This window comes from Sciurus carolinensis, chromosome 16 (assembly GCF_902686445.1).
Source record: "Sciurus carolinensis chromosome 16, mSciCar1.2, whole genome shotgun sequence".
In the NCBI taxonomy this organism is placed as follows: Eukaryota; Metazoa; Chordata; class Mammalia; order Rodentia; family Sciuridae; genus Sciurus; species Sciurus carolinensis.
The window spans coordinates 26,943,064-26,970,182 of NC_062228.1; the positions used below are offsets into that span (position 1 = coordinate 26,943,064).

At 57.7% G+C, this 27,119-nt stretch overlaps 1 protein-coding gene across 1 annotated transcript in view; it reads right to left on the reverse strand.

Moving 5' to 3' along the window:
* Positions 1-5,530: 5,530 nt before the first annotated feature.
* Positions 5,531-27,119, reverse strand: part of Nlrc5 (NLR family CARD domain containing 5) — an 85,962-nt gene continuing 64,373 nt past the window's right edge. Inside the window, exons 27-49 of the mRNA XM_047528434.1 lie at positions 26,116-26,199; positions 25,272-25,355; positions 24,759-24,848; positions 24,363-24,431; positions 22,892-22,975; positions 22,723-22,806; positions 20,081-20,167; positions 19,077-19,157; positions 18,271-18,333; positions 17,954-18,043; positions 16,227-16,310; positions 15,613-15,696; positions 13,452-13,535; positions 11,597-11,680; positions 11,127-11,210; positions 10,710-10,793; positions 10,545-10,622; positions 9,855-9,938; positions 9,701-9,772; positions 9,319-9,402; positions 8,019-8,102; positions 7,635-7,718; positions 5,531-6,869 (exon numbers count right to left, since the gene is read on the reverse strand). Coding sequence (XP_047384390.1) covers positions 6,758-6,869; positions 7,635-7,718; positions 8,019-8,102; positions 9,319-9,402; positions 9,701-9,772; positions 9,855-9,938; positions 10,545-10,622; positions 10,710-10,793; positions 11,127-11,210; positions 11,597-11,680; positions 13,452-13,535; positions 15,613-15,696; positions 16,227-16,310; positions 17,954-18,043; positions 18,271-18,333; positions 19,077-19,157; positions 20,081-20,167; positions 22,723-22,806; positions 22,892-22,975; positions 24,363-24,431; positions 24,759-24,848; positions 25,272-25,355; positions 26,116-26,199 — 1,918 coding nt within the window. The 3' untranslated portion in view covers positions 5,531-6,757. The remainder of the gene's footprint in view (positions 6,870-7,634; positions 7,719-8,018; positions 8,103-9,318; positions 9,403-9,700; positions 9,773-9,854; positions 9,939-10,544; positions 10,623-10,709; positions 10,794-11,126; positions 11,211-11,596; positions 11,681-13,451; positions 13,536-15,612; positions 15,697-16,226; positions 16,311-17,953; positions 18,044-18,270; positions 18,334-19,076; positions 19,158-20,080; positions 20,168-22,722; positions 22,807-22,891; positions 22,976-24,362; positions 24,432-24,758; positions 24,849-25,271; positions 25,356-26,115; positions 26,200-27,119) is intronic.

Sequence of the window (27,119 nt, forward strand, 5' to 3'; positions counted from 1 at the left end):
AGGGGTGGGATCCCCGCGCCTGCGGGCCTCCAGGGCGCCGCCTGCGGCCTCGACCCCCCGGGCTGAGCGGCGCGGCGCCCTCGGGGGAGACTGCACTGGCTCGGTTCTGGGTTGTTGGAGCAGCACTAGGATCGCAGTGTTTTCTTCCATTTTAATTTTTTCCCTTTCAATAGCATTTTCTTGCCTCCAGAGACTGGTAAGATGACACATATGTCTGACACAAACGATAAGATAAAGACGATAGGAATGGGGCTTGGGGCTAGTCAGCTGCAAGCAATTGGCATCTCTAAGGCTGTGGAACCGAGGCCTCTCCTTCTGTGAAGGCTACCTTCTAGAAAAGGCACCGGTTCTTTAAAAATGAGTCTGCTGCTGAGCACTCAAGCTACTAATAACTGCTCAGTGGCATTTATGGGCCCTTTGGACAAGTTAGCCACCAGGGAGCATACTACTGAGCCTCTTGTAGTCAGATTGGGGAAGCGGAACTGTCCCGGGGAACTCAAGACCATGTGCAATGCCCCGACCCTGGGGAGCAAGTACTGGGCAGCTGAGGGTGAAGGCCTGGGCTTGGGTTGTGGGTTTCCATTCCGGGCTGGTGAGGGTTAAGGCTAGAGCCTCACGCTGCAGCCTGTGAACCTCCCTCCATGTGTGAGTCACTGGCACTTAGCAGGCTTAGAGGGGCAGCCACCAAACCACCCCAGGGCTCTGAGCTTTGTTCTCTGCCTGCCCATCCTCCATACACCCCTCACTCGAAGAGCTCTTTACCTTCTGGCTTATGAAGTCATCGAGGCCATTTGCCCAGATCTAGGGCTGACCATCCCCTGGGGCTTCTTAGAACCAGCTCCAGCCCAGCTTCCTCTAGGAAGGCTCTCCTGGTCGCCCTGGCCACCAGCATCCCTTGCTTCTTCCAGCAGCAAGAGAGCCAGGCACTGGGGTGGGCAGTGGTGAACCAGATGGTCCCTCTCAAGTTGCTCACTTCTGAGGGCAAGTTCAGGACCCAGGCACTAAATGAAAAGTGCAAAGAGAGAGGGAGGTGGCCTGGAACACCCAGCGTGGCCATGGGAGTCGGCAAGGGCCAGGGCACACTGCAATTCTGCTCCTAGGTGTGTACTCCAGAGAAATGCAAACAGCTCCACACATGAGCTTGTGCTCATGCACGATTCACAAGAGCCAAAAAGTGGAAACAACCCGATGTGCATCAGCTGATGAATGGAAAAGGAAATGCTGCATGTATAGCCAGACAGTGGCATAGTATTTAACCACGGAAGGGGTGAACTTCTGCCACACGCTGCAATAGGGACGGGCTTTGAAAACACACCAAGTGAAAGGAACCAGTGAGACCAGACCACACATGACATGATTTCATTTAAATGAAATGTCCAGAATAAACAAACCCATGGAGACAGAAAGCAGATCCGTAGCCGTGTGGACCCGGAAGGGTGGGGCTTGCTGTTGATACAGACTTTCTTTGGGGGTTGATAAAAAGCTTCCAAAATTAGATTACTCTGATGGCTGCATCACCGTCGATCCCCGCCACTGACTTACACACTTTAAAGGGTGAATGTCTTGGTGTGTGGATTGTATCTCAATAGAGCTGTCTTTAGAAAAAATAAAACAGGCATCAGGAGAGCCCAGAGGTCAGTAGAAGGCCAAGTGTCCATCGTGGCTTGATTCCACGCACTGTCCCGCCATGCACCATGCAAGCCTGCATAATGTGGAATGAATTCTTCCTTGCCTGGCAGGGAGCTCTCTGTGCATAGCGTGAGGCCTGCCATCTCCTAAATGAGACCCTGTCCTGGTAGGGAATGTGTGGTCAAGACCTGCCATCTGGGTGTTTATTTTATTGTCCATGCTGTTTGGACAACCAGAACAGCCTTCAGTGTGCTTGTGAATGAAAGAAACCTTGGAGAGCAGACCTGTTCACCAGGACCCGGCTGCGCCTGGGGAGGTTGGGTGTTGAGGTCATGTGAGCTGCATCCCCAGTCACCCCAAACCTTGTCTCTCAGGCTTCTGGGGTCAGCTGGGCTCAGCTAGTTGTAGTTCGCTCCCAGGTTTCTGCAACAGCTGCAGTCAGCTGGTGGCGGGGGCCAGAGTCACCTAGAAGTCTCTCACACAAAATCCGGCCACTGCTTCTTCCCTGTAATCTGGTGCTGGGCTCCAAGAGTGAGCAAGCTGAGCGAACAGGGTGGAAACTTCATCATCTTTGATGGGCCCTGGCCTTGGAAGTCACACATTGTCACTGAGGGGTGTCACTGTCACGTAGTAGGAAGAGCATGTGGGATGGGAGATCTGGTGACAGCAGCCTTCAGAAAATACCATCTGCCCAGGGAATTGATGTGGAATGAATCTGTGACACAGATCTGCCCTCAGGGGTCTCGGGAGAAGCAGGTGCGACTGACTGGCCACACCTCGGGCTGGCGCCATGGTCCTGGCTTTGAATCTCAGCCGCTGCCTGGTGAGGCTACTCAACACTCTGGGTCTCAGTTCCCCGCTCTGTAAGAGGGGGGTGGACTCAGCATTTGCTTTAAGGATGGCTGGGAGAATCCAATGAGATGGAACCAGGTGTGCAGACGCTGGGGCTCGGGTGTTATTGCTATTTATAATGCCAAGGTTATGGTCACTGATCAATGCGGGGTGATGCCCTTGTAGGATCAGGATGGCAGGCCTCTCCAGCCCCACCAGCGATCTCAAGACCTCTGTCAGTCAGTTCTAGGTCTGCACTGGAGTATAGAGTAGTGTGGGGACTGCTGCTGGCCCCTTTCTCTATCCGGGGACCTCAGTTGCCTTGGTTCTCTGGAGACAGCACCCCTTCTGTTCCCTCCTCGAGTCAAAGGTCCCTTTGGGCAGCCAGGGTGGCGTTGGGGTGTGGGGGGCATAAGTTCACCAATGTGGCTTCCAAGGGCCGAGGAGGAGGGTGCCTGGAGACACACCAGGTGGGGTGGGGTTCTTGGCAGGGGCGACTGGCTGGGCCGCCAGCTGTCGGGGCTTCCTGGGCCGCACCCAGGAGGACCTTTACCAAGCCAACCACCAAATGGTCTTCGCTGTGAGCTCCAGATGTGTCCAAAGGGCATGTCCGGCTGGAGCCGCCATTCCTTGGGCCTGGCAGCAGCAGGTCCAGGAGGGTGCACGGTCCTTTCATCCCCGGCAGCCCTCTCCCTCAGCAGCACACAGACCTGCGGGCCACTTTGACCCTCAGTCCAGGACCACCCAAGGCCCTCTTTACCTTTTGGATCCAGGGTTGGAATCTGAGCCCCACTAGATACATCCAAGGTGACCTTGGACAAGTCCCACACCCTCTCTGTCCCTCATCTGTAAAGTGGGGAGATTGTTGCGGAGGTTGTAGTGATAGTCTAGAGGTCAGGATGGTGATTCTCTGTAGAAATAACCAGGGAATCCAGAACTCTCCCCAGGGGCCTCAAGAAATTAGCCGTAAGATCATCATGGCAGCTGAAGAAAATAGGTCCAGTGCCTTCTCTCTTTCTGCTCATGATACAGATGAGGAAACTGGGGCACTGAGGGTGTCACAGAGTCACAAAGGGCTGGTTCAGTTACAGTTGCTGCCAGTTACTGACTTTGTGCCTTCAGGAATGTTAGAAAGAGCCCGTAGGGCTCGGTGTCCTCATCTGGGGAGGGAGGGTCACGGGATTCTCAGGAGAAAACAAGAGGCCTAGGTGTAAAGGCATGCCCGACCCTCCAAGGGACAGCCTACTCTGGAGCAGCGGCTCTCCCGTGGCTGCAAATCAGAAGCACTCAGGGAGTTTGCTAAATGCTGTTTTTATCTTTTCCCTGGTGCTGGGACAGAGCCCTGGGACATGCCAGGCAAGCACTCTACCACTGAGCTCCATCCCCAGCCCAATTCATGTATAGAAAGCTCCCCAGGTGACTCTGCTGTGCAGCTGGGATTGCTGTCCCCTGACATTCCTCGGGGGAAATGCAGACTCCCAGGCTCTGCCCCAGAGCACTGGACCAGGATCCACATGTCAAAACGATTCAATGCACATTACAAATTTCTGTAAGTGCAACTTCATAGCTTGGGAAGCACTAGCAACAGGGGGAGGGAGGAGGACAGAGAAGGCGATTGAGAGGCAGCCTTGAGACCCGTGAAGATGGGAAGGGAGACACTGGCTCCCGTCAGAAAGACGGATGTTTAATCTGTAAAACCCCAGGAGGGAGGCCAAGGACAGAGTAGCACTGCGAGCCTCTCCAGCCCGGCAGGCAGACCTGGGTGCTACCAGCCCTATCGTCTCCTTGGCTTACCCACCGTTTTGATTGACACTTACTGGCCATAGCTCTATTGTTCTTTGAATTTTGTTTTCATGTCTATATTTAAACCGAACACACTTTGGGCAGGGAGATTGGACCCCATTAGTGTCAGACAGAAAATGAGGCAGGTCCAGGAGAGATGCCTCTTAATATAACCATCAGGGCCCTTCCACACCAGCGGGGTGGGGGCCAACTGGGCATCCGGTCCCAGGAAGGGGAGAGAGAATTTGGGTCATAGGGTTTTTAGGTACACTTCTTGGACCCTCTGCCTCCTGCCTGCCTCCCTCATGACTAGGCTGATGGATGGTGCCATTTGATGCCAGGTGTGCCCTGACCTGGCCTGATAAGGATGTCCCTGTGCAACCTGTGGATGCTTGGCACTTGGCCGGAGGACTTTCTCCTCATTCATTCTTGGCGGGAGGCCGGGGACAACATGGAGGTTGGCAAAGATCAGGACCAAGCTACCCTGGTGAGCCACAAGCAGGCTGGGACATCCCCACCTCCTAGCCAGGTGGGATCAGCCCCTCACATCCCTCACCTTCAAGATCCACTGAAGTGATCTCAGGGATTGCCAGTGGGCTCTCCTGCCCTCCTGTGGCGCTCAGCTGTAACTGCACCCTCCCAGCCTGGCTTCTCACATTGGAGTGGAAGGCTCACTCAAAGCAGCACTTGCTCCCTGCCACAGGCAGGTCACAGGGAGGGGGTGCTGTTATTCTGTCATTTGGGGCATTTCTCCACCCCATATGACATTCAGCCCTGAAAGGGGAAGGGAACTGACATGGAACCAGTGCTTATTTCTTGTACCAGGGACTTTGCACACCTGGTCTCCCTGACCTCGTCAATAGTGTGTGTGTGTGTGTGTGTGTGTGTGTGTGTGTTGCTGTCTGTCTGTTTCTACCCAACGTGCAGAAACAATTCCTGCCTTCCAAGATTGGCAGCAAGGACTCAGGTCACATTCCATTCCATGCCCACCTGACTACCGAAACCGTGTTCCTAACCTGCCACACACCCATGGAAACCCTCCGGGCCAGGAATTTGCAGGTTGCAGCAAGGGCCAGGTGAACTGTGAAAAGCAGGGGTGGGGTGATGGGGTGTTGATAGAATGGGGAGTGGCGGGACTGCAGCACCCCGAGGGGTGTGGGCCCCATCCAGAGGGCACAGCCACGTGGCCCGGCAGATCACCCTGGAGTGGGAAGGCTGGACCAGCCCTTGGCAGAAGTCAGAGTCTGTATGTGTGCGTCACAGCTCCAAATATCAAATAGAATTAATTTATAAAAAGGGTTTAATAGGATGCAAGTCAAATAAAAAATGTTAGGTTTTTTAACATTTCCCACTTCCGTAACACCTGTTGCAGGTGAGGTCTGGAGAGAGGAGGTGACCTGCCCTCCATTGCGTGACATCCAGAGGCAGAGTCTGAGCTTGAACCCCTCCTCCCTCTCAGCACACCTGTTGTCCGTTCTGTTCTCCAGTCCCTGGTTCAGGGCTGAACCATTCCACCCTCTGTGGGGTAGCAGGGGACATCAGACTCAAGCTGGGTGCTGGAAGACAATCCACAGATTGTCAAACTTGACCATCCTTGGCTCTGCTTGAAGTCACAAGAATACTGTGGTGCCCCCAGAGACTCGCCTGGACCCCCAGGGTAGTGGACGAAGACAGCAGCTTTGCCTAATGTTTTGCGAGTGCCCACCCTCGTGCCCTTACACCGGGCTTTTCCCTTAAATAGGAAGAATGGGCCTGATCTCTCCCAAGGTCAGTTGGTTCTACCTGGACCTGGGTCCAGAGTCCTTAGAAACCCAGCACCAATGGGGGCAGGTCGCCTCGTTATAGGGAGATGGGGGATGGAGGCAGCAGGGGACTTCATGCTAAGTCCCCAGGGTGGCCCAGAGCCCTGGACGTTGGTCCACAGGGCCAGACAGTACTGAGATAGTCTCTCCCCGGCTCAGGCGGGGAGTCTCTTCCTGGAGCAGCTGCTCTGGAAACACAATCTATAAATAAATGTTTGCTTTTTAAAAAGTAATAAATTAGATCCTGCACTAGCCTGAGGTCATCTGGCAGGCCATGTGTCATGTGGCATGAACGCTTCTCATGTGCCGCCTACGGCAGGACCAATCGTGTGTCCTGACACTTGTACTGCGAGGACTCGTGCCACCGACCAGGTGACATGTGACAAGTTCCCCGCAGGGCCACATGTCAAGAGTCCCGTATGGGCTGCCGTGTGTGACCTTCTGTGTCACAGCTACATCATGACACCCTCACTGTGCCACACGTCCCCGCCGCTCACGCAGGTCGCGCCTAAGGCAGGGACCTCCTTTGGCCGTACCAAGCTCTCAGTCCCCCAGAAACGTCCTCCCTGAGGGCCAGCAAGACGAGCCAGCCCGCCCGCTGGTGCGGGGCGCAGGACAGCCGGCTCAGGCTCTGAGGCTCGTTCCTGAGCCCTCTCTCCTGGAGGCTGAAGTGGGCATTGCTTGGCTGGATCCCGAGGGTCTTCAGAGGGCCATCAAGTACCCCGAGGGGCCTGGGGCTGCTTGTCAAAGAAGGTGAAGTCCAGCCTGGGCTCCTGGCTTTGCAGATGCTGGGCCACGTCAGCGGGGACGGGGTTATTCCAGAGGCTGCGGGGCAGAGATGGGCCTCAGCGCTCAGAACTGCCCCTGTCCTCCTGCCTCCGCTCTGTCCTGATCAGGGGATGAAGGACCCCAAGCAGAAGAGTCGTACTGAGTTGTCCGGCAGAGGCAGTCAAGACCCGCACGCTGCCTTGGGAAGATGCTGTCCCCCACGCCCACCTCTGACTGCTCCACCGGCTTCTTCCCTGTGGTCCCAGCTCATACGACACATTTGTGCAAACAAGGAAAAGGCTCCCTTCTTCGAGATACTTCACTTCCACTGTCTGAATCTGTCCTAATAGACTGATGAATGTGACACTTTACCCACATCTACTAGAAATCTAAGGTGGCTATGATGTGAATGAGGTGCTTACATGCAGTGCCCTTGCTCAGTGTGGAAACTACTCAACTGTAGGTGGCAGCGATGACAGCTACCACCTAGGTGCTTCCTGCCTGGCAGGCTCGGGGCTCTACATGCTCACTTAGTCCTTACGACTACTCTGAGGTAGATACTACCATTATCCCCAGTTCACAGATGAGGACGTCGAGGTTCAGAGAAGTCAAGTGAGGGATGCAGAGTTAACAGGACTGGCAAACAGCAGAGCTGGGATTGGACCCAGGTCTGCTTGTGGCCAGGTTCTTGGTGGAGTGGTCCAAGTCTCCTTCCATAGCCCTCCCCCACGCCCTGCCCTCCTCCTGCAGGGAGCTCCCTTGGATTGCGGGGGTTGATGGGGGCCTCCCACCCGCCAGCCCTGCCTTCCGCGCCTCCGTTACCGGATGACTTGGATGCCAGGCCCCTGGGCCAGGCCTTCTGCCAGAAGCCAGGCTCCATAAGCTGTGATCTGATTCTTCTCCAGGCTTCCAGGGGACAGCGGAAGGGTGGGGGGAGAGAGAGGCATGAGATGGGGAGGGGCTTCCCTATGTCTCAGGCCAAGATGGGACCCCCTCCCCACACTACCAACATGCAACAGTGGACTAGTGGCCGGTGTAACAGGTAGGCTGCAGGCTAGATCCCAGGGAGAACTAAGCTTGCAGGGAGCAGGCAACCCAGGGGGCTTCCTGGATGGCAGGGGGCTGACCCAGTGGCCTCTGGGCTTTTCCAGGACACAGGTTCCCCGCCCCGCAGCCCTCCCACCCCAGAGCGCTCGTCTCTCATACTCCACTCTCTTCAGCCGGCCCATCCGGGGCAGAACCTGGGCCAGCGCGGCCGCTGCCTCGTCCCCGAGAAGATTCCAGGACAGCCTGCAAGGTAGGAACCCGCGGTCAGCCGTGGGAGAGCCGGGGCTGGGGAGGGCTGTGTGTGCAGACGCAGGCGAGGCCACCCTCCCTTGGGGACTTCCCCGGGCACAGGTGGCTCCTTCCTTTCTATGCATCCCGACTCCCCAGCGGGTCTGCCCTCAAGAACCCAGACATCTTAAGAGCGGGCTGTCCTGAGACTGCAGGCGTGGTCTGGAGCTCAGCCACCATGCCGTCTCCCCCAGGCAGGCGCCTCCTGGTGATTTTGCCACCCGTGCACCTCCTGTATTATTATGTATGTCACTGTCATGATTTTAAGTCAATCCTCTTTGTTTATACTTAAAAAATTAATTTTTTAAAAAAATTTTACTTAGAGACAGGGTCTTGCTAAGTTGCTGAGTCTGGCTTTGAACTCCAGAGCCTCCTGCCTCAGCCTCCCAAGCCGCTGGCATTACAGGTGTGCCACCGCACCTGGCTAAGAAATCCATCTCAGCAGGAAACGTGACTGCTGTCAATGGGAGCCCCGTGCGAAGGACCCTACGTGGAAGGCTGCCCACACGGGTAAGTACAGTACAAACAACAGTGGCAACTTCTGCTGAGACCCATGTCCTGCCTCAGGTGCTGGGTCTGGGCCCTGCGCCTCTGGTTCACAGGAGGCTGGCGGGCATGCGTTAGCCTCGGCTGAGACCTTCTTTTTGGTGCAGCGAATGCGGTTAAGACCCTTAGGGTGCAAACCAGAATCCTCTTGGGATCGCTTGTGGCCTGTGTTTTCTTCCACACCGTGGAAGCTCCCAGGCTAGTCCTGCAGCCTGGCTTGCCTGGCCCCAAGCCGGTGTGACTGGCAAGGGGGAGCTGGGTCCAGCCAGTGTGGCAGGTGAGGGGCCAGGGTGGGATCGGCTTAGGCGCTCTGCACCGCCAATGGTGGCTTATAAACCGAGGCTCCATAAGCCAGGAGGGGCGCCTCCCACAGGGAGGCTCGGAGGTAAAGACCCCTCAGCGACAGTCCAGCCTCCTCCCCTCCCACCCTGCAGGCAGGGGAGGCCAACGGCTGTGCCCCACACCATGAGGCTCTCGCGGAGAACTTCCACGAGAAGAGGTCTGGGCAAGAGCGACGTTCCCATTCATAGGTGGGACCGCCAGCTGAGAGGAGGGACAGGCTCTGGGCCACACGGCGTCCCCCCCAGACGCCTGGCTTCCCGGCTCGGCTCCTCCAGGCACTCACAGGATTTCCTCAAGGGCTGGACAGAGCGTGAAGCTGGCGGCGAGGCCCTTGGCGGCCTGGTTGTCAAGGTCACAGGAGACCAGGCTGAGGGGAGAAGGGGGTGGGATGAGGGGCGTCTGGGGGGGGGACGCTGGAGCTGGACCCCCAGCAGGACCCCCGTCTGTGCCATGGGAGTCCAGGGAGCCACCTGCCTGGGCTCAGGGCAGGTTGGGGTCCCCGGAATGTGCCCCTCCCACTCCGGTCCCTCCCTCGCCCCCTCCCCCTCTGGTCCCTCCCTCGTCCGTGCCAGAGGTCCCTGTCCTTCAAAGGCCCTCCAGGCACCAGGCTCCAGCAGAGGGGCGCTGCCCCCCGCAGGGCCCGGGCAGCCAGGGAGGCTACTCACTCCAGCCGCTGGAGCTTCGGGAGCCCCTTGCAGAAGCGTGGGAGCCCTTTAGCCAGGCTGTTCTCCGCCAAGCTGGGGAGAAGGGGAGAGAGACCGTGAGGAGCCCCCAGGCCCCTGCTGGCCTTCCCCACCCGGCCTGGACAGCGCCCCTCACCTGATCTCTTCCACGCATGGGCATCCGTCCAGGGCCCGACAGAGGCTCAGCGCCCCCTCCGGACCCAGATGGCTGGAAGGCAGGCTGGCGGGGAGCAGGGAGCGTCAGGAGCCTGGGGCCAACTGTGCGGACTGGGGCCTTTCCAGAGTCCCCTCCCCTCAGCCCCCGGCCCTGCAGCACCGACCTCTGGCCTCCGGTTAACCACGGCCCCCGCCCCTCTCCACGGGCACCTTGAGCGCCCTGGCTCTGGGGTCTCCAAGTCCCAGGCCTGCTCCCTTGCGCATTAGGAAGGCAAGCTCTCCCCACCCCTCCAGGCCTGAGCTCCCTTCCTGGAAGGGCAGCACGGGGACATCCCAGCCCCACAGGGCTGCAGGCCCCCATGAGGCGGGCGCCCCTCCCACACAGCGCTTGGCCGACACCCTCGTCCCCCCTTGGAGACTGGCTCACAGGGCAGGCCGAGCTGGGGACATTGCACTCTTTTTGAAGACGAGGAAACTGAGGCTCAGCGGGGCCAGGGCTCACAGGGGCAGGGGGCGGGTGGCAGGACCAAGCGCGGCTGGGCCCCTGACTTCCCTGCCTGGACACCAGGGGCAGCCCCAGAACATGCCACGGTTTGGTCTCAGCAGGAGACCCCGTTGCTCCCAGGGTCCCCTCCCTGTGGCCCGCCATGCCTGGGGCAGGGGCACTTACTGCAGGACCCTCAGGTGCTGGGGCAGTCCCCGAGCCAGTCCCCGGGCAGGGGGGTCCCCCATAGCGTTGCAGCCAAGCCTGAAGGAAGAGAGAAGGGAGGGCTGAGCCTGGCCGGCCCTCGGGACCCCTGCCTGCCCCAGGGACATCCCACCAGGGCAGACTCACACCAGCTCCTCCAGCTTCCTGCAGAGGGGGAGGGACTCGGCCAGCTGTGCTCCCCCCGCCAGGCCGATGCCATTCGCTGAGAGGCTGTGGGAAGGGACAGCCATCAGACCCTGACTCCCCTCCACGCCCGTCCGTGCGCAGGGTCCCGGGGACACCCTACCCCGCCCCACACCTTCCCTGCTCTGCCGTGCCAGGGTCAGCCTTGGGTTCTACGGGTCAGAAGGACCCAGAGAACAGGGGGTGGCGGGGGTTAAGGTCACACAGTCAGAGCCAGGACGTCACGCGTCCCCCTGCCCAGATACTGACACTGGGGGAGGGGAGATTTTCCAGTGCTGGCTGGAATCAGGGGTTGGTGTCCTCTGGGAGCAGGAGTGGCCACTGTGGGCCCCTCTCCTCTCAGTAGGGCTGGCCACTCACTCTATCTTCCTGAGCTCAGGCAACTTTGGGAGGATGGTGGCCAAGTGCTGGGCCCCGGCATCTCCAATCCCGTTGTGGCTCAGGCTTGGGGAGAGAATGACATGACATGAGCCTTCCACCCCCGCCTCGCCCGCACCCACCTCCAGAACAGGAGCAGAGGCCGACGTCCAGAGAAAGGCCTCCGCTCACCCTGGGAGAGCCCGTCACCCCGTGCTGGGTGAGGGTTCCCAACTTTGGGCTTCTGTTTAAGATGTTTTTCTCCTTGTTGTCTGACCTACGTCCCTCTTGCTGCGATCTACTCTCTCACATTCTGTCTTTGGGTCTCAAAATTCCTGACCGGGCCATTGGTCAGGCAGCGTGGAGGCGCCAGAAGGGGACATGACTAAGAAGTGGAGAACCTACTGAGCAGCCCTTGTGCGGTCTCCCCTGCCAACCTTGTCAAGGGTCCGAGGAAAGGACAAGTCACTCACCCCAGCTCCTCCAAGCTGGTGGCAGCTCTGAGAGCTTCGGAAAGGTGGCAGCAGCCGACGTCACCAATGCTGTTCCCGCTCAGTCTGGAGAGGCAGGGGACAGGCCCGGAGGCCTTAGACACGCGCCTCAAGGCCTTGGCAGGTGCTGCGCTGCCTGTGTGCGCCCAGGGCCTCGGGACAGCTCGCTCACAGCATCTGAGGACGGTGGCAACTGGGACGGGAATGAATGTCCCCAAGGTCCAGGTAAGGACCGAAGCCTGGCGGTGAGCCACGACTGGACAGACTCAGTGACTTGCAGGCAGGGTGGACGCAAACCTGAGCCTCGCCTGGGAGCAGATTCAGTGTGGCTCGGCTTTGCCGGGCCGGGGTCTCCGGTCAGCCTGGCGGAAGGCCGGTTTCACGTGGGTCCTCCAGACCAGGCGTCGGCTCTCCGGTCAACGGTGCTCCCACCCAGGCAGGCGCGGGCTTTCCTTCCCTGCAACCTGACCTGGCCCTGGCTCTTGCGTGTGTGGGGAGAGCAGACCAGAACGAAAGGGCAGGCCAGCTGTCTTAGCCCCCTGCACAGGGGCCTGGAGGCTGTTTGTTTTCTTGTTATTTGCAAATTAAAGCTGCAGAGCCAGGGAATTAATTTGGGGTGGAATGACCGGGTCCTGTCTGCCACGCCCTCCCGGGCTACCCCACCCTCATGGGCTCTTTCTCTCCACAGCGGGAGTGGGGCAGGACTTCGTGCTGCTGCTTTGATTTGAGGTCCCGTATTTACTATTTTGCAAAACCACATCAAGAGAGTGGTATTCAGCCGGGCGCACGCCTGTAATCCCAGCAGCTGGGGAGGCGGAGGCAGGAGGATCACAGGTTCAAAGCCAGCCTCAGCAGCAGTGAGGTGCTAAGCAACTCAGTGAGACCCTGCCTCTGTGTTCTACCCAGTTGTTGGTCTGTGTCTTGTCAGGTGCCAGGAGTTCTAGAAAATTTGCAGATATATTTTTCCTACTTTTTTACCCTGATCTGCTCCTAGGTGCTTTTTACCATGCACATTTTATGTTGTTGTTGTTGTTGTTTTTTTTTTTTTTTTTTTTTTTTGGCTGATGTTGTTACCGAGGGTTTCTTTCTGGCTTCTAGAAACTGAGGTGTAGTTAAGCCTTTCCCATCCAAGGCAATAAAGAAGTTCTACATAGAACGCGGCAGGTCTCTAGCTAGGCTTGGTGGTGCACGCCTGTAATCACAGCAGCTCGGGAGGCTGAGACAGGAGGATCGAGAGCTCAAAGCCAACCTCAGCAAAAGCGAGGTGCTAAGCAATTCAGTGAGACCCTGTCTCTAAATAAAACACAGAATAGGGCTGGGGATGTGGCTCAGTGGTCCAGTGCCCCTGAGTTCAATCCCTGGTACCACCCCCCCCAAAAAAAAAGGGTGGTATTTGTTTATCACAGCGAGCAGAGTGGGAGCCACAGGGAGAGGGTATCAGGCTGCCAAGTCTGAGCTCAGACCCTTGCTTCTCAAAGTGTGCCCACAGCACCCAGACGGGAATCGCCAGGAACATGCTAGAAACAAGAAGCTGGGCGCTCAGGCTGTGGGGCCTGGATTCACATTTTAATAAGACCCCAAGGAGAAGCATGTGCACACGAAGGGCTATTTGGGGACTTGAACTCAATCCCTCCAGGTCACTTCTGTCACCAGGAGGAAACTGGTGGCACCAAGAGGTAAGAGCAGTGGACGTCAACCTGGGAGGGCACAGCGATGTCCCCAGGGGGAGCCACAGAGGGTCCTCAGGGAGGTGCCTGGTGCTTCCCTGGGCCATGTCCCAGTGGAGCCAGGGAGTGTGACTTCCCGCTCCTTCCCGTGGGGTCACTTGGCCACTCACCGGAGGCTCTGCAGGAGGGTCATGTGGCTGAGTCCTTGCGTGAGCTTGTCCAGCATGGAGTCACCCAGCAGAAGGTGACTGAGGCTGGAAGGGAGGAGGCCAGATGAGCTTGGAGCGCTGGTGTGGGATCTGAGGGGCAGGTGGCGGCCCTGTCCGGTCCAGCCAGCTGAGGCCTCTGGCTTAGCAAGCCCAGGGACCAGCAAGACAACCACTTGCACCCATGCAGTGTGAAGCCCCCCACTGGGCAGTCTAACTGCACGAACTGTTGGGGTCCCGCAGGGAGCGGGTCTGAGTTCCAAACCCCACGAGACCCAGATGGATGTTAAGCAATAATGGCCATCGTGCCTCAAGCAGATAATGGAACCGAGTCCTGGGCTCCAGCCTTCTGGAAAGGTGGCCTATGTCACCTCTGGTTCACAGACGAGGAACACTGAGGCTCAGAGACAGAACCCTCTCCAGGCTCCACCCAGAGCACAGCAGCACCCAGAGCAGACTCTCCTGGGCCCCAGGGCTCACCCAGCCTCGGCAGGAGAGGGAGAGTCACAACAGTCACTGCTAATGACACTGCGCAGCCTCTGCTCAGAGCTCTTACCAGGCATTTCTTAATCCTCCCAATAACCCCAGGAAGACGGGACTGCTTTTATCCCCAGAGTTGAGGAAGCACACTAAAGCACAGAGAGGTTTAGGGATCTGCACAAGCTCACACAGCAAGAGTCGGACACAGGAGGTGATCCACTGTCCTGGTTGCCTAGAACTAGGGTTTTCCAGGACAAGCAACTTCAGCACTGAGGCTGAGGCAGCCATGGCAATCCAGGAGAGGTGATCACCCTACCGAGAGCTGACCCAGATGGCCTGGCTCCTAACCATTCTGCTGCAGGGGGACAGCTGCAAGAAGCCAGCTGGACTCGGGGGAGCTTCCCATGGGAAGAGACTCTCGAAAATGACAGATCTGGAATTCAAAGAGGCCCCTGATCACTACGGAGTCATTCCTCTTTTTCAAAAGGAAAAGGACATCATTATGCCCACTTCAAAGGCAGGGTCACTGAGGCTGCCAGGGGCAGGAGCAGACAGGTGCTGGCACCGGGGCTGTGCTTCCGGGGCCCCCGGCTGCTAGTCCTGGCCCGGGTGCCCGCCGATCTTTGTCAATGGGCCAGGGAGTTAAGGAATGACCTCGTGGGGCCTCTAACTCCCAAACAGAAATTTCCAGAAAGCCACAGAGAAACAGGCATGTGGGAGGAGGGCAGAGACAGCCCTGTGAAGACAGTGGCCCTGTGGCCCAAGGCTTCTCCAGCCTCCCCACTGCCCAGGACGAGCAGAGAGAAGCCAAGCAGAGGATTTCATTGCTGTGGCAAAAAGTCAAAGGCGACTTTTAAACTGCATTTGAAACATATGCTGAGAAGAAACCAGAGAAAGAGTCACAAGTGGATTGTTCCCGGAAGGTTTCTCAAGGGAACCTCATCTCCAGGGGATTCGATGTTCTTCGTTACTTCTTTCCATCAGGATGGAACTTTTTATAACCAGGAGATATTTTTGGACATCAGAAAAACTTCTGAGAGAGTAAAACCAGGAAATGCTGCTCATTTTTTTTTTTTTTTTCCTAGATGCTAAGTGGGAATCTCTGTGGAGATTCTTTGAGGCTGGCCTGTAATCTGCATCTGGCCAGTGAGAACACTTTGTACTTAGAGCCACAGTGATTGGTTTAGGGGTGAGTGTGTGACCCAAGCTAGTCCAATGAGACTCAGTCTAGGGCCTTTTGTTATACCCATGGGGACAAAGGTGCTCCCTTTCCACTAAGGTGGGGGAAAATGAGCCAGTAGCTGTGGGACTGCCTGAGAAGCAAGCCGACAGGGGACGGGGAGAGGGACCTGACCAGCAGCCAGCACCTGGATCCAGCCATACCTGAGGTCAATGTCCTTGTAATTTTCCATGACAAGCCAATAACCTCTTGGTCTGAGCTTCCTGAGACCAATTACCTTGATGACAGAGTCATCTTGGGAAAGGCATTTAGTAAAAGGTCTTGGGAAGGCATTTAGCTCACCTGGGTTCATCCTGCAACTTGACAGTCTGTGCCCACCAGGGTTCCTAGGCACGCTCCCCACACCCCTCCCTGCTGACCCCTCCGCGCACCTGCTCCCGCTCCCCATTACCCACGACCACTCACTCGAGTCTCTTCAGCCTGCACATCCCCTGCAGAGCCCCCATCAGTGCCCAGGTGCCCTCCTCACTGAGCCAGTTGCCGGAGAAGCTGGACGGAGCACAGGTAGGAGTTAGGGAGCCTGCCCAGCCCAGAGCTGAGCCACCTCCACCGCCCCGGCCGCAGGTCCTGCAGACCCCAGCCAGCCTCGCTGCGCCGGCTCCCTGGGGGCGTTCCTGTTCCCGAAGGCCTGGCTCTGGGGTCCCCAGGGCAGCCCCGCTTGCCCTGTCGTGAAGACACCATGAACAGGGCTGCAAGGAGGAAGCCGGGGACCAGGGACACACGTGCACACACGTGACGATCCTCCTGACCTTAGCCCTCTGCACCCCGATGCCCACGGCCAGCCGAGGCAGAGCCCAGGTCATCAGCCTGGTTTTACATGCGCGGCAATCTCAGCCCAGAGAGGAAGAGCCACTGAGCCAGCGACACTCCGCAGGGCAGCGGTGACGCTGAGACCAAGAACACAGGGCCCCGCCCCGCCGGGCATGCGCAGAATGGCTGGGCTGCCTCAGGAGGCCCACCGTCCTCCCCGCCCCCTGCCTCCCCTGGACCAGCCCCTCCCGGGTCACCCTGGGACTCACTGCAGCTCCTCCAGGTGGTGGCAGTGGCCCAGGCCAGATGCCAGGTGGTCGAGGCTCTCGGGGCTCACGCAGCTCGAGGTCAGCCTACGGGGATCAGAGGGCAGCAGGTCAGGCGGGAGCCCTGTGTCTCAGGCGCTCTGGGGGGCGGGACGTGGCTTCAGGTGCAGGGGTGGGACCTCCTTGTCTTTCTAAGTCTCTCCCACGGGGACCGATTAAGCCAAGATCTAGCTGGAGGCAGGAGCTGGACCACCTCCTAAACCAAAGTGCTCCGGTGGCATCGGCACCGTGGAAGGTCGGCCGGGGCTCTTCTCCATCACTGCGCTGCATTTTAAACCAGTATGTGGCTGGGGCCAAGGACCTGTGGCCCCAGAGCATTGCTTCATGAGGAAAATCAGCTGGGCCGGACGTTAGAAAAGCTTCATTTTGCAACCCTCGTACTCATGAGGGACGGACTGAGGAAGCAGGCACTTAGGGTCCTGTTTGTTTGTTTTGTTTTGGGATTGAACCCAGGGGTGCTTAACCATGAGCCACACCCCAGCCCTTTTAGTTTTTATTTTGACACAGGGTCTCGCTAAATGAACGAGGTTGGCTTTCAACTCATGATCCTTTATAAATTTTTTTTTGAAAAAGGGAAACTGTAACTTTATGCATGAAGAAACCTCTGAGACACCACCTTCAGCAGGCGACACAGCCTCCCCGGGTGCATGACATGGTGCCCCCAAGGCTAGGCGCTGGGAACAGCACAGCACCGCTTGTGAGCGATTCCCACCCCAGGTGAGACTCTGCCTCTAAGCACAGGACTCAGCAGGGACACACAAGGTCCAGGATATTCTATGGAAAAACTGGCCTGTAAATGTCAGGGACAATGTCACAGTGGACACAGCAGGGCTGAAGATCTGTTCCAGATCCAAGGAGACTGAAAAAGGAAAGCCACCAAGAGCCATGTGTGACCTGGATTGGATCCAGGATGGGAGCAGGAAGAAATAAAGAACATGATGAAGCAATGGTGGAACTGAAGTGGAAACTGTAACTTAGAGGACAGCAGAACGTCCATGTTCAATTTCCTGGATTTTACACTTTTCACCTTATTATGGGAGGGAGGGCCTTGTTCTTAGGAAAAGCACTGAAATATTTTTGGGGGAGGGGCATGATGATGCACTTTATCCTCCAGATTGTTTAAAAAATGGGGGAGGGGAGAGAGGAGAAGAGAGAAGAGATGAGTTAACATGAAAAAATATTGACAAAAGGTGAATTTGGGTAAATGGTGTATGAAGGGTCTCCTTAATCTTGCCTTCTTTTTTTCTTTTTTTGGTACTGGGGATTGAAACCAGGTGTGCCTAACCACTGAAACTCATCCTCAGCCCCATTTTATTTTTTTATTTTGAGACAGGGTCTCACTGACTTGCTTAGGGCCTCGCTAATTGCTGAGGCTGGCCTTGAACTCATGATCCTCCTGCCTTAGCCTCCTGAGCTGCTGGGATTACAGGCATGGGCCATCTTGCCACTTTTGACTAGTTTGCAATTATTTCAAAAAGAAAAATAAAAAACAGAGCATTGGAAAGGGAATAACTCGGTCACCCAGAAAGGTCTGGTCTAAGACCCCGGCCCCCAGCATCTTCTCTAGACCCTGTGCCACCTGCCCACTGGATGGGAGACAGAGTCCCCTGGGCCCAGGGCTGGGGGATGCAGGAAGTGCCAGGGCCCCGGGGAAAGTCTTATCTGCACACCGGAAGCTCCTCAGCTCTGAGACGGACAGCAGGAGGCTTTGCAGCAGGGAGCTTCCATTGCTGGTATCACGGAGGTTAACCTGGGACAAGCTGGAGAGACCCAGAACATTCCAGGGTTGCAGGCTGGACCTCTCTCGGGGTCATCGCACAGAGGGAGAGGCCAGGAGAGGGGAAGGACCACGAGAGCACCCGGGGCCGCCTGGGGCCCTCCTGCCCTGGCCACAGGGAAGCCAGGAGGCCAGTGTCGCAGGTGGCCTGGGGCAGGTGCTGGCTGGATGGAGGCCTCAGGGCCTCCACCTGCATTTCTGGGCACTGACCTGAGCCGCCGCAGCCTGGCACATGTCTCTATCAGCTGTCTGACAAGGTCAGAGTGAGCCAACCTGGAGGCAGATGGAGAGGTGGCAGTAACTGAACACCTGGTCCAGTTACTGAACACCTGGTCAGTCTCCATCTCCACGGAGCTCATGGTATAGAGGTAAATCAATGCCCGCAGTTTGATACTCAGTTATAAGCAGTGCTAAGAAGCAGGGGTCCAGAAGGACCAGCTGGTACGGCTGTGCAGGTTGTTCACTGCACAAGGGAGGGCACCCAGCCAAGCAGGTGAGTTGGGGCTGAGATCCAGTCATGCTCTATTCCCCAGAAGGTACCCATGCAGGGCTGTATCCACTCAAAAGTGGTGGCGTTTTAATTTCCAAAAATGTGCTGTATGGATTAGGGGTGCTGTGAATCTGGGTCTCTGTAAGAGTAGATAATGGGAAAACGCAACTCTTGTGGGGATCCGAGTGCCTCCTCGAGAGGGTGGCATTGAAGCTGCACCTGGAAGGGTGGGTAAGTGCAGCCAGGTGGAGTCAGAAGGTGGTTGAGAAAAGAAGACTTTGGGCAGAGGAAACAGTCTGTGCAAAGACCCCGAGGTCAAAGAGAGCCCAGGGGCATTCAAGGAACTCAAAGCTGGGGAGGCGACTGCAGCCGAGAACAGGTTTGGGGGCCGATGGAGAACAGGCAGGAGGCCTCAGAGGCCTGGAGAGGCTGCGCAGAGGCACGAGGACTCTTGGTCAGAAGCGGCCAGACATCCTCCGGCCCTAACACCAGATGCTCGCTTGGGGCCCCAGGAGCCGGGTCCCACCTGGAGGCCACAGCCTCTGGCTTCTCTTCCCGGCGAGGAAAGTCCAGCTGGACGCAGAGCTGCTGCTGGGTCTCCGAGATGCTGCCGAGGGCAAGAGGAGCCAGGGTGAGGCCCGCAGCCTTCCCTGGCAGGCTGAGCGGGGCCTGGGGCTGCCAGGCCTCCACCAGAGCTCCCGGGCCCTCTGCCTGGGTCCCTTCCTCCCAGCCAGGACCCGGATCAGGAGCAGAAAGCAGCTCCTGCCCTGGGGGACACACCAAGAGTGAGCCTTGTCATCAGTTTTAAGCGACGAAGCAGAGGCTTCCCAGACCGTGACAGGGAGCCCCTGCAGGTATCCAAGGGCAGTTCCAGAATCTCCCAAGGCAGGTCAGGGCCACAGCGGGGAGGAAGCCTGGGGCAGGCACCTGTCCGCAGGCCACGTTTGTACTCTGACTCGCGGGCTTTGCCTGAATGTCAGGCTTGCCAGGTGGGAGGTGCCTCTGGGGAGAGGGCTCAGGAGGTGCCCGAGTGTCCCTGGTCCCTCCCAGGAGGGCAGAGCTGTCCGAGCAGCTCACACCAGCCCTCGGGCCTCTGCAGACAGGCCGCGGAGCCTCCAGCCCTGACGGGGCCACAAGACCCCGCTTTCTGGAGCAGGAGCTTGAGGCCAGGGAGGCACACAACGGGCTCAGGGCAGAGGACACCCAGCTGGGGCCTGAGGCCAGGAGGCAAGGCCGGAGCCTTTGCTCTCCGCCGCCTTGTGTCCTGTCACCTCTGGTCACAGAGCAACCCAGGGCTGCTTCTCGGCGACCCGTCCAGGCTCCCAGCCTCGGATCTGGGACGGCCTCCCTGCGGCCCACACTGCGACTTCACAATGGGCGTGGCCCTCGCGCAGGCCCGGGAGCTCCGCCAGGGACCCCGCTGTCACCCACTCGGGACCAGAGATCAACATCTGGGAGAGGATCGGTCAAAAGAGGGTCCCGAGTGTGGTGGGGACGAGGAAATCCAGGGGTCCTCCTTCCCAGACTCACCATAGTGCAGTGACGAGGCCCGAGGCCCGGGCGCAGGCCTCCAGCAGGGCGGGCAGCCCCGCGCTGCCCACCCACGGCTCCTCCACCCTGTCACGGAGGGACGCGCAGGTGAGGCCCCGGCCGCCGCTCACCTGCACTCGTGGTGCCGGCGGCAAGCGGGGGGCTCTTTGGGATTTATTTTAAAACTGTAAGATCACTCGATTAGGCAGAAGCATAACACGGAAATGAACGTCACCCTTCTTCCGCAACAAAGCACGGCGAAAATGTTAAATTTTAAAAAATATCCATATGATGTTCGCCCGGCAAAGACAAGGAAACCACCCGGAATATAAAATGTGACCCTAATTTTATGTTTAAAGAGGGAAAAATATACCAAGAGAAAGAGGGAGATGGAGACGGGAGGAAGATACATGTGACATTTGTGGCAGTTGTTTAGATGGTAGACTTCACCTGTTTTTTATTTTTCTTTAGTTTTCCATATTATATAATTTTTTTCAATACTAGGGAGGGACCCCTGGGTGCTGTACTGCTGAACTACAGCCCCAGGTACCCACCCCTTTTGATTTTTATTTTGAGCAACTCACCAAGGCTGGCCTCAAACTTGCGATCCTCCTGCCTCAGCCTCCCAAGTCACTGGGATTACAGGTTTGTGCCACCATGCCCGGCTATATTTTATAAACTTTTTGCAAGGTGCATTCATTTAGAAGGAAAAAGAGAATGATTTAAATATTCTTTCTTTAGAGTTACGTTACATTTTTTGAAAAACTATTTTTTCTTCTTTATGCTCTTCTGGATTTTCCACAAATTTCTACAACTAGTGCATGCTATCTTTAGGCTTAGAAAAGTTTTATTTTAAGATGTTATTTTGGGTGATCCAACAATTCCGAGCATATGCCCCAAAAGGATTGAAAAGAAAGACATGAAGACATTTTTGAATACCCATGTCCATAACAGCATTATTCATATGGCCAATAGGTAGCAGCAAACCTAACATCCCTCGGTAGATGAATGGGTAAACAAACTGTGGTCTACCCATACAGTGGAATAGTATGCAGTCTTAAAAAAGGAAGGTGTTCTGACACAGGCAACCCCAAGGCAGAACCTTGAGCATGTGATGTTATGTGCTGAAGGTCAAACATGGTCTGATTCCACTTAGCACAGGTCCCTAGAGTATCATATGTGTTCACAGAAAACAGAATGGAGGTTTCCGGGGACTGCGGGAAATGGAAGTGGGAATTATTTATTGGGTACAGACTTTCAGTTTTGCAAAATGAGTTCTGGAGCTTGACTGCACGATGTACTTAACATTCCTGAACTGTCCACTTAAAAATGGGTGAGAGGGTACGTTTGGGACTGGGGTGGTGGCTCGGTAGCAGAGAGTTTGCCTAATATGCAGGAAGCCCGGTTTGATCCCCAGTACTGCTGGGGTGCGGGGAGGCAAATTTTGTGATGTGTATTTTATTATACTTTTTAAAAACGGTGGTTTGGGAAACAACTGGATCTCCTGTGCCTTGTCATGGGCTGTGAGGATGGTGCTGTCCGGGAAGTTGGATATGTGACCTCATCCCCTGCAGTTTTCAGCCTCGCCTCTAGCCGACAGGACAGTCAGGGGTTAGCAGGACCAGCTCCATGGCCTCCGGAGAAGGCGACCGACAGAGCCGGAAGGTGGCAGTCTGTGGCACAGAGGCCATGACTGGAGAAACCAGAACAGTCAGCCAGCCCCGTGCAAACGTGGACTGTGCCCGGATCCTGTCCCAACTGGGGGACGATGGAGGCGATTTTAGACTAGACCAGGAAGTGCTGTTGAGTTTCTTAGGTGTCCTGGCTGAACCGTAATGATGTAGAAAACGTCCTTAATTTTTAGAGATTCATGGTGAAATATTTAGGAATGAGAGTTTATGAGGTCCGTAATTTAAAATTAAAAATACAAGTGAATATGGAAAAATATCAATGGTTGTCTCACCTAGGTAATGGGATTGAGTCTTAAAAATTATTTTCTCTAGCCAGATACAATGGCACACAGCTGCAATCCCGGCTACTCAGGGAGGCTGAGGCCAGAGGATCAGAAGTTTGAGGTCAGCCTCAGCAACTTAGTGAGAACTTGTCTCAAAATAAATGAAAGGCTCGGGAGGCTGAGGCAGGAGGATCAACGAGTTCAAAGCCAGCTTCAGCAAAAGCAAGGTGCTAAGCAACTCAGTGAGACTCTGTCTCTAAATAAAATGCAAAACGGGGCGGGGGTGTGGCTCAGGGGCCGACCATCTCCCTAGCAGGTGCAAGCACTGGGGTCAATCCCTAGTACTGCAAACAAAGACAAAACTCTGCTTTCTGGTAAGTTCTTTTTCTGAATGTTTTAAAATTACGGTGACTATAAAAGCGTGTTTGTTTTATGTTATTTTAACCCTTGGTTGGCTATCCTTTGGAACTTTGATTTCTTAAACCCCAAAGCAGGGCCCCACCCTGGGGAGGGACAGCTTCTCTGTGTGCCCAGGGGCGACTCTGGGACAGACGGGCTGGGTCTGCTCTGGGTCCAGGTGGCAGGGTTTGGGGTGCAGGAAACGGCCATGGCCGTGGCTCCGGGGCCTGGGCTCCAGCGCCCGCCGCCCCAGGCGTGGTGGCCCTCGGGGAGGCAGGGAGGAAGGTACCTGAGGTGGAGCAGCCCTGCCGGTGGCCTCAGCAGACGCAGAAGGAGGGTCAGCTGCTTCAGGTCCAGGCAGCACCGGCTCAGCCTGGGGACAGAGGTCAGTCACTGGCGTGGATCAGGCAGGGTGCCCCACCTCTCAGCTGTCCCCACGGCTGGGCCCGGTCACTCACGTGACATCTGTCAGCTGGTGGGCCTGGCTCAGGCTGGTGGCCAGTCTGGGCACGTGCTCTGGCCCAAAGCTGCACTCGCTCAGCCTGAGGGCAGAAGGCAAGGCCAGGGCCTGGTGGGCCTGCGGGGGCCGCGGGCTCTGCTCCCGCCCCGTCCTCCCAGGACCTGCCAGGGGAGCCCCCACTGAGGCCAGAGGCCTGGGCCAGGGCCCGTGGGAGGCTAGAGGCAGCTTCTGCTTTGGGACCTTCCGGTCTCTTTATGGGGGACTCCCGCCCCCAAGAAGGTGTTAGAGTACGTCCCTTGTGGAACCCTGGACCTGTGCCAGCCCCCGGTGCCCAGGGCTGCCTCACGGGACGGCCTGACCAGGACACCAGCTGCCTGACTGCACCCTCCCCGCTTGGTCAGAGGCCCCGGCTGGAGGAAGGCGGCCGGGATGCGCTCTCAGGGACCCTCGGCTGGAGCGGGCAGGCCCAGGGCCATCGCTCTGATGGGACAGGACCGCTCAATATCGCCGGAGGCTTCCAGGAGGGCGGGCGTTCAAGCTGGTCTTCAGGGGTTCTGAGAATTTTCTCTCAGTAGCAGCAGGGAAGACTGGCAGACGGAGGGCCCAGGGTGAGCAGTGGCAGGGTGTGCTCACGGACAGAGCAAAGGCCCTGTGGCTGCAGTGTGTGTGTGTGTGTGTGTGTGTGAGTGTGTGGGTGGGTGCCGGGGGTGGGGTAGAGCATGGTGGGAGGTGCTCAGACTGAGGAAGGCGATCAGGCCGAGGAATCTGAACTTTATCCTGGGGGCAATGGGGAGCCACTGTGGAGTCTAAAGCAGCAGAGTGGCATGGCTCTGTGTGTGTGTGTGTGTGTGTGTGTGTGTGTGTGTGTTGTGAAGGTCTCCCTGGGTACTGTGGGGTGAATGGATTGGAGGAGGCCAGGCCAGAGGCCAGGGGACCAGTTTGGAGGTCATGTTTAGAGCCCAAGGACAAGATGGTGAGGCTGAGAGAGACAGCCCAGGGCCCCAGGGATCATCATCAGAGCTGATCCCCTCTCCAGGGAGCCAGGTCTTTCCAAACACTTTATACACATTGACTCATTTGATACAATAACCCTGAGGGGCAGGTTGTCCTACAATCCCTAATGTACAGATGAGGAACTGAAAACAGAGAGGTTCAGTAACTTGTCCAGGCTCACACAGCTGGGAAGTGGCCAGACTGGGTTGTATTCTCAGATGACTTCAGAATCTCAACCCCAAGAAACCTCAAGACTCACAGTTAGGGTGTGGCTACATGGTTCAGGACAATGTAAAGGCCCTGCCTGAGTCAGGAGGTGTGGGGCACCCGGGGCAGATGTACGGGAGCAAACCCAGGCAGAGAGCTTGCAGCAGACTGAGGGGGAGAGGCCCCGTGGAAGAGGCCTGGAGGCCGCCACAGGCCAGCCTCCCCTTCCCCTTCTCTCTCCCGCCCCCATGACCCCCACCAGGGATTACCTAAGTGTCGTCTGCTTGGTCTCCTCCTGCTTGGAGAAGTGAATCCAGAAGTCCTGCGTGGAGCCCAGGCTGCAGAGAGAGGAGGACGGGAAGCACAGGGCCACCTGAGTTAGCATCCTAGGCAACCGCGCACACAGGGACACAGAGGCAAGGGGCACGCCCACAGGGACCAGCTGGAGAAGCCACAGGCGGAAGGGCCCTGGCTGACCAGAGGAGATGGTCCTCCTTGGGATGGACGGGGAGCCTTCCCTGACCCCAGGAACCCCCTGCACCTGGGCATCAGGGGTGGGAAACTATGATCCCCTGTCCAGAAAGAGGCCGGGCGAGTGACACAGAGGGAAGGCTGCCCAGTGCGGGGTCCTGCGTCCCCGTCGCCGGGTGCGGGCCTGGCCTTACTTCACGGAGGCCTCGCGGACCGGCGGGCGGGCGGGCAGGGTCTCCAGCAGCTGCAGCACACCTTCCCGGGAGACGCCGTTGTGACTCAGGCTAGGAGAGGAACGAGGCTAAGGCGAGAGGACCAGGCGGGACCTCCCCACACAGGCGGAGTCCCTGGGAGCTGCACCCCCTGGCCGCTGCCCCTGCGCCCAGGAGGGGGCTGTGAAGCCCCATGGGCAGCGCCCGCCCGCTGGGGCAGGGACGGGCTCCCAGAGCGCAGGGCTCGGTTGCCTAGCAACAGGTCAGCGCGGGCTCTGGTTGTCAAGTCACCGAGGAGGCGGGGCAGGAGCGCGGGTGACTTCCTGGGGACCCTCTTCCTCCTGCGGCCACCCCTCTGGATCTGTGTCCCACAGAAGGACCCCTTTCCTTCCCGTCCTGGTCCTCCGGGGTTCCCCAGCCTCGCCCCCTGCAGAGGCCCCTTCAGCCTTGGCCGGGAGAGTCCGCCTCCCGCTGTCCTGAGGCTGCCCCACTTACTCAAGCGACCCCGAGAGGGGCACCTGCGGCAGGTGTTCCAGGAGGCATCTGAGACCGTCATCGCCCAGCAGGTTTGCCGAGAGGCTGCCGGAGGTCAGAGAGGTCAGGGTGGTCCTCGTGCCGCACGAGGCTCTGCCTGCTCCCCGCGGTCCCAGGCTACTGTGTCCACCGTCCCTGCTACCCAACATCACCACACCGTCCCCGGCGCCAGCACCGGCATTGTCACCGCTCAGCACAGCGGTCCCTCACGGGAATAGCCAGCGACTCCCACGTCCCCACTGCACCCCTGCCCAGTCCCAGCACACCCCTGCCCAGTCCCAGCACACCCGTCCCAGGCTGCCCCGTGTCTGGTGGCCCTGCCGGGGCCTGCACCTCCAGGAGTCCGGGGAGTTAGAGAAAAGCCAATCCCCGTTTCCCCACCCTTGGCCCGTGTCAGGAGCCACCATCTCCAAACGAGGGTCCCCGGGAACGCAGGGACCCAGCGGGTTGCTTCTCTCCACCTGGCACCGTGGGAAACCTCCGCCACCCTTCCTCTTCCCCTTCCTGTGGCCTTGCGTGGCTTTAGCCACCGTCTCTGCACCAGTGCAACCAGCTGGGGCAACAGGCGCAGGCTCAGGGCCCAGTCGAGTCCCCCTCTGAAGGGCTCCCGGGCACCACGTCGGGATTGGGCAGGGGCGAGAGACATGTCCAGGGACGCCTTAGGGACGTGACCCGGAATCTCACGCCCCTCCTGACAGCGCGTCCCGGGAGGCGCAGGTGGGTGCACGAGCGACCCCGCCCACACGGCCCCGCCCACGCCGGCACCCCCAGCCCCAGGCGAGCTCCGCCCCCTCCGCCAACGCACTCCAGCTGGCTGAGGTCTCCGCACTTGCTCAGCAAGCAGCACAGGGGCTCCACGTGCTCCAGGCTCAGGCCGCAGCTCCTAAACCTGTGGGGCGAGGCAGGCGTCACGAGGGGGCCAGGCATTCAGCGGCGGATCCCTTCCATCCTGGCTGGTCCCGGCGAGGCTTCCCAGCTCCACCCTGGATCTTCTGACAACATCCAGCACCCCCTGCTCCCACTGCCACCCAGGTTCCACCTGGCACCCCAGTTGTGTTGCTGGAGATCAAACCCAGGGCCTCTGCAGGCTGGGCAGGGCTCTACCACCAAGCTGCGCGCCCCCGCCGGTTCTTCACTTCCTAACCCTTTGCAGGAAAAGCTGCCTGCCCCTGAGCTAGGAGCACATGCGTGGCTTGGACCCTGTCCCTTACTGCTCTGTGACCACAGCTGGCAGCTGCCAAGAGTGAATATCCACGAGGTTCTTAAAATGGTTCAGTAACAGAGAATTAGAAACTGCTTTTGCTAAAAGCACTGACTCTCCATTGCGCCTGCAGGAGCCCAAGGAATAATAAAGACATCTCTGCTTCATTTTGTGTCTGTCTCTTTTGTTAAACTTTGGGCCAGGTCCCTGCTCACCTCTGCACATGAGCATGTCAATCACTCAAGGAGCATGACACGGGTTTTCTAGCCCTACATTCACATACCTGTCCCATCCCCTTCAAGGCTGAGGACAGTGAGATAAGAGTGAAGTATTTTCAAGGTTTGCAGGGACATTCAACTGCCAGACCCTTGGAGTGGCACCTAGAAATCTCCAGTCATTGTCCTAAATCTGTAGTCACCTTGGATTCCAGGAAAAGCAGAGCCTCATGGGCAGATTGCCACCCCCCATAATGAGATCACCCTGCTCTATGGGAGCAATTACCTCACACCAGTAACCGAGGCCGCCCTGGAAGCAGGAGAAATCATCGCATGGGAGCTGGATTGGCCCTCAAGCGACAAGGACATCTCCAGAGCTACCTTGCTCTGGAT